General features: G+C 37.5%; 1 protein-coding gene across 1 annotated transcript in view; it reads left to right on the top strand.

Moving 5' to 3' along the window:
* Positions 1 to 4,417: 4,417 nt before the first annotated feature.
* lrguk (leucine-rich repeats and guanylate kinase domain containing) overlaps positions 4,418 to 6,000 on the top strand; it is a gene marked incomplete at its 5' end in the record, with an annotated part of 63,584 nt that continues 62,001 nt past the window's right edge. The window contains 3 exons of the mRNA XM_079552198.1: positions 4,418 to 4,426; positions 4,490 to 4,594; positions 4,672 to 4,753. Coding sequence (XP_079408324.1) covers positions 4,418 to 4,426; positions 4,490 to 4,594; positions 4,672 to 4,753 — 196 coding nt within the window. The remainder of the gene's footprint in view (positions 4,427 to 4,489; positions 4,595 to 4,671; positions 4,754 to 6,000) is intronic.

The raw sequence follows: 6,000 nt of genomic DNA, 5'->3' as shown, positions 1-6,000 counted from the left end.
TTGCCTTTTTCTATCTATTTTTCTCTAATGTAGCACGAGCGGTGCACGTAGAGCTTGATAAACATGCAACCTTAAAAAAAAAAAAAAAAAAAAAAAAACGGCTCACAGGTGATACTGGCTCTCATCGTTCACTTAAAAGAGCCGGCTCTTTGTACCGATCACTAATCTACGCACGGATCTCCCTAGTATTTAAGCTCATATCAGCCCATATGTCCGAATAAAGGACTATTATTTGTGCCAGTGGACATTATGGTTACTATAGACGGCACCCATAATCCCTTTCACTAACGCCCCTGCGTTGCTTAGCGACGGGGGACGCTGTGAGACTTGGCAGAGCAAACCTGGACCAAACAGCTGCACAGTAAACATGTAACTTAGCGTTATTACTCGTCCCACACTGGTCATGATGAACGAGGACGATGTTCAGAAGGTTGACATGGCTCGTGCTGTCGCGTAGATACGGTTTGTTTCCGTCAGTCATCGCGGGATCAGGCGCGGAGGAACCACGATGGAGGTAAGGACACCAGAGTGAGATAAACATGGAGTTAACGAAATACGTGATCGCTCCGGAGATGTTTAAAGGTTAGTGCTAGATCGTCTGCTCCGGAGGGACAGTCTGCTGTGAAAACGTGAGATATCATGACACAAATTAAGGTTAGGGCCAGGGAAATGGTTAACCTCTTAACTCCCGCCTGAACCGAGAGGATCTTTTTCCTCACGTCATCAGATTTTTTTTCCAACATTTTTTTGTTGGGTGTTCAACTCATTTTTGTAAGTTTTTTAGTAATTTTTTATCACATTTTTGTAATTTTTTCGTCAATTTTTAATAATTTTTTTGTCACTTTTTTGTCACATTTTTGTCATTTTTTCGTCCATTTTTCGTCATTTTTTCGTCAATTATTCATAAATTTTTTATCACATTTTTGTCATTTTTTCGTCCATTTTTCATAAATTTTTTGTCACTTTTTGTCACATTTTTGTCATTTTTTCGTCAATTTTTTCGTCATTTTTTCATAAATTTTTCATAAATTTTTTGTCACATTTTTGTCATTTTTTCGTCAATTTTTCGTCAATTTTTCGTCATTTTTTCATACATTTTTCATAAATTTTTTGTCACATTTTTGTCACATTTTTGTCATTTTTTCGTCCATTTTTCATACATTTTTCGTCACTTTTTTGTCAATGTTTTCCCACTTTTTTGTCACATTTCCATCATTGTTTTTTTTTTCCATCATTTTTTTCCAGAAGCTTTTGGACTGGGGTAAAGCCAAACTGGAGAAAATGTGCTCGGTTCAGGTGGGAGTTAAGGGGTTAACTTTAAGGATTAGGGTTAGGATTAGGATTATTTGTATTTTTAGACAAACCAACTCATAGATCTATACAAACTCACAGTAGACCGTCCCTCCGGTGCATACGATCTAGCACTAACCATGTTTAAACGTGTGCGGGACCAGAGCCGTGGGAAGATGTTTTAGTTTAGGGGGCGCTGAGGGACAACATGTACCCCCAAAATACTTTTTCTGTGCATAAATCCTATTTATCAACCTCTTAACTCCCGCCTGAACCGAGAGCATTTTCTCCAGTTCAGCTTTACCCAAATCCTGTAGGCCAGTGTAACGCCTCATTTGAAAGACCTACAAAACTAAATGGATCTTTTTCCTCACATCAGATTTTTTTTCATCACTTTTTTTGTTGGGCAGTCGTCTCATTCTTGTCAAATTTTCGTGACTTTTTTTTGTCACTTTTTCGTCCAATTATTTGCATTTTTTTTGTCAAATTCTTATCACTTTTTCGTCAATTTTTTCCTCAATTTTTCGTCAAATTTTTCTCACTTTTTGTCAATTTTTGTACATTTTTGTTATTTTTTGTCACTTTTTCGTCCATTTTTTCTCACTTTTTTCTAAATTTTTCGTCACGTTTTTCTCACTTTTTTGTCAATTTTTTGTCACTTTTTCGTCCATTTTCCCCCCAATTTTTGGTCAATTTTGTGTCATTTTTTGTACATTTTTTGTCACTTTTTCGTCTAATTTTTGTCACTTTTTCGTCTAATTTTTGTCACTTTTTCGTCTAATTTTTTCTTAATTTTTCGTCAAATTTTTCTCCATTTTTCGTCAAATTTTTGTCATTTTTTATACATTTTTTTGTCACTTTTTCGTCAACGTTTTCTCACTTTCTTCACATTTTCATCCTTGTTTTCGTCTCAGTTTTGCTGCTTTTTTCACACCTTTTTTCCAGAAGCTTTTGGACTGGGGTAAAGCTGGAGAAAATGTGCTCGGTTCAGGTGGGAGTTAAGGGGTTAATATTGCCTTCAGTTCACAAACTATCCACCAGGGGGTGCTGCGGCGCCCTCAGCACCCCGGGTTCCCACGGCCTTGTTGCGGGGCTGTTTATTACCGTGTGTGTTTGATCATGATGAGTAATTGCAAGTTTGTCCCATGCAACAGGTAAAGCAGGTCACTTTGCACAGGAGGTCAGACCAGCCCCACAAACCCCCTGAGCAGGTGCATCACCCGTCCACTTTACTGGTGCTTAACGCTGTGCTGGGTGGCTGAGTGTGGGGCATGTGTGGGGCATGAGCTGCTGGGTGCAAACGTGCTGAGATGCGCTGGCTACATGTGAAGTCCCATAATGCATTACCGAGAACCAGGGGCGGACTGGGACTGAGAAACAGCCCTGGACTCTGGCGCAAATTAGAGTAAATGCACACTTTCCCAAAGACATGTTTTAACCTCTAACCACCCGCATTAACTGAGTGCATTTTCTCCAGTTCGGCTTTACCCAAAACTAAAAGCTTCTCGACTGGAGAGCAACTGAGAGCGAGTGACTGTAACTTTTTTTCATGTTGTCGCCGCATTTTTGTCGCTCTTTTTGTGGCTTTTTTATTACTTTTTTTCTGGCTTTTCTGTGGCTCTTCCGGCACATTTTCGTCATAGTTTTTGTTGCTATTTTGATGCTTTTCTTTTAAGCTTTTAGATTTGGGTAAAGCTCAATTAAAGTGATAGTCTAAATGTTTTGCTTTTTTTTTTTTAAATATGCGCAAAATCGACCACCTGGTTTTGTAAAGTTTTCACAGGTTGCACTTCCCAGATTTCTGCAGCCAATCAGGGTCAAGTATAGATACAGACGGCAACTCGTCATTGAAGGGGCGTGGCCTCGTCGAGGGGGAAAATAGAATCTTTTGGGAAACAAACATTTTCACTCTTTTTAGCCATTTTCTGGTGGAATATGAACTTATTTATCACACAATTAAAGTCAAGTGTAAATCGGGCCCATATGGATATTTTCTCACAGCAGATTGTTCAGTAGAAGTGAAAAAAACGGCAGTTGTAGCTAGAGCTAGCTAACCGTTAGCATTAGCCCGATGCTAACATGTAGCATCCAGTTAGCATTCTCCGTTTTTTTAAATGTATTTATGGGCTGTTGAACCTCTTTGCTCCTCTCCATGTCTTTGTATCTTTATTTAGTATAAACTATATTCATATTTCAGCGTTTGTTGAAGTAGTTTTTGAATAATTAAAGAATGTTTAGATTTTTTTAAAATTGTTTTCCCCCTTAACTGTTCTCAAAAATGACCATATATGGGCGATTCCAGAGATGCCGTCTGTATCTATCCTCCCGTGTCGACCAATAGATTCAGACGGCATCTCTGGAATCGCCCATATATGGTCATTTTTGAAAACAGTTAAGGGGGAAAACGATTTTGAAAAAATGTACATTTTCTCTAATTATTCAAAAACTACTTTAACAAATGCAGAAATATGAATATAGTTTATAGCCTACTAAATAAAGATACAAAGACATGGAGAGGAGCAAAGTGGTTCAACAGCCCATAAATACATAAATAACGGAGAATGCTAACTCAATGCTACATGTTAGCATCGGGCTAATGTTAACGTTAGCTAGTGCTAGCTACAACTGCCGTTTTTTCACTTCTACTGAACAATCTGTTGTGACAAAATATCCATATGGGCCCGATTTACACTTGACTTTATTTATGTGATAAATAAGTTCACATTCCACCAGAAAATGGCTAAAAAGAGTGAAAAATTGTGTTTCTCTAAAGATTCTATTTTCCCCCTCGGCGAAGCCACGCCCCCTTCTATGACGAGATGCCGTCTGTATCTATGAGACGAGCTTTTCCTGTGAACCAGCCTGTCGGGTCCAATCAGGAGGGAGGGGGAGAGGGGCTTGATGGTTTACTTTTGAAAATTCTGTTCCCGCTCTCTTCATTTCGCAAACGAAGAAGGGCTTTCTGGTCCAAAAAGGGAGGAATTTACTTTAAAATTTCCCTCTCCCCACTTTGCAAACTTACAGACTATCACTTTTAAGGCGGGGGGTAAGAGATTAAGGAGAAAATTGAGGGGCCAGATGGGTGGCCCTAGAGCCAGTGGCCCTTCTGTGCTCTTCCAGAATAGACATGTGGCCAGTCCGCCCCTGTGAGAACATACTTTAAAAGACTTGATGTAAATGTGTGGTTTTGTGTCCTCAGAGGGACGGCGTGTTGACCGCAGGGACTGTGCTCAGCTGCGTCACTCAGGGTAAATGCTGCGCGGGGGTCGGCCTGCAGCACTACCACCATCACATGCCTCTGCAGGTCAGGCTTTCAGAATGAACACAAACGTTTTTCACTTCACATATTTACTCACACTGTATTGTTTGTTTTTGTCTCAGAATCGGAATCTCACGGACGTTTCACTTTTATGCAAATACGTGAACCTCCACAAACTGGAACTGCAAAACAACAAAATCAAAGGTGACGTAAAACCTGCTGTATCAAAGGTCTGGGCTGATGGACGTGTCGTTTTGTTTTGTTTTGAGCTCTTTCCGCTCTCGAAGACGGCAAACAAATCTGTGGGTGCAAAGTTAATAACAGCGGTGAGCCTCAACAATGGCTGATCTCTTTTATTGTCAGTGAGAAATGTGACCCAGACAGTCATGAATGAGCTTGTTCGACCAGCTGAGTCAGAGGGAACTGCACTCAGGTGTATGAGAAAAGAAAAAGTACTGAGAGGCTACAGTAAAGTGTCAGTGATAAAGCGACCAAGGTTTTTTGTTTTAACCCCTTAACTCCCACCTGAACCGAGCACATTTTCTCCAGTTTGGCTTTACCCCGGTCCAAAAGCTTCTGGAAAAAAAGCTGTGAAAATAGCAACAAAACTGAGACGAAGAAAATTATGGAAATGTGACAAAAAAGCGATATAACATTGACAAAAAAGTGACAAAAAATTGATGAAAAATGTGACAAAAATGTGACAAAAAAATGACAAAAATGTGACAAAAATGTGACAAAAATGTGACCAAAAAATTATAAAAATTTGATGAAAAATTGATTAAAAATGACCAAAAAAATGACAAAATGTGACAAAAAAATGATGAAAAAGTGACAAAAATTTGACAAAAATGTGACAAAAAATGACAAAAATGTGACCAAAAAATGATAAAAAATTGATTAAAAATTGATGAAAAATGACAAAAAAATGACCAAAAATGTGACAAAAATGTGACAAAAACGTGATAAAAAAAATGATGAAAATGTGACAAAAACGTGATAAAAAAAATGATAAAAATGTGACAAAAACGTGATAAAAAAAATGATGAAAATGTGACAAAAACGTGATAAAAAAAAGGATAAAAATGTGACAAAAACGTGATAAAAAAAATGATAAAAATGTGATAAAAATTTGATGAAAGATGACCAAAAAAATGACAAAAATGACAAAAATGTGACAAAAATGTGACAAAAATGTGACAAAAAAATGATAAAAAATTGATGAAAAATTGATGAAAAATGACCAAAAAAATGACCAAAAATGTGACAAAAATGTGACAAAAACGTGCTAAAAAAAATGATAAAAATGTGACAAAAAATGTGACAAAAACGTGATAAAAAAATGATAAAAATGTGATAAAAATTTGATGAAAGATGACCAAAAAAATGACAAAAAGTGACAAAAATGTGACAAAAATGTGACAAAAAATGACAAAAATGTGACAAAAAAA

The sequence above is a fragment of the Gobius niger genome (assembly GCF_951799975.1).
Source record: "Gobius niger genome assembly, chromosome: 2".
In the NCBI taxonomy this organism is placed as follows: domain Eukaryota; kingdom Metazoa; phylum Chordata; class Actinopteri; order Gobiiformes; family Gobiidae; genus Gobius; species Gobius niger.
The sequence above is the reverse complement of the archived record's forward strand: the minus strand, read 5'-3'. Positions and strand labels throughout refer to the sequence as shown.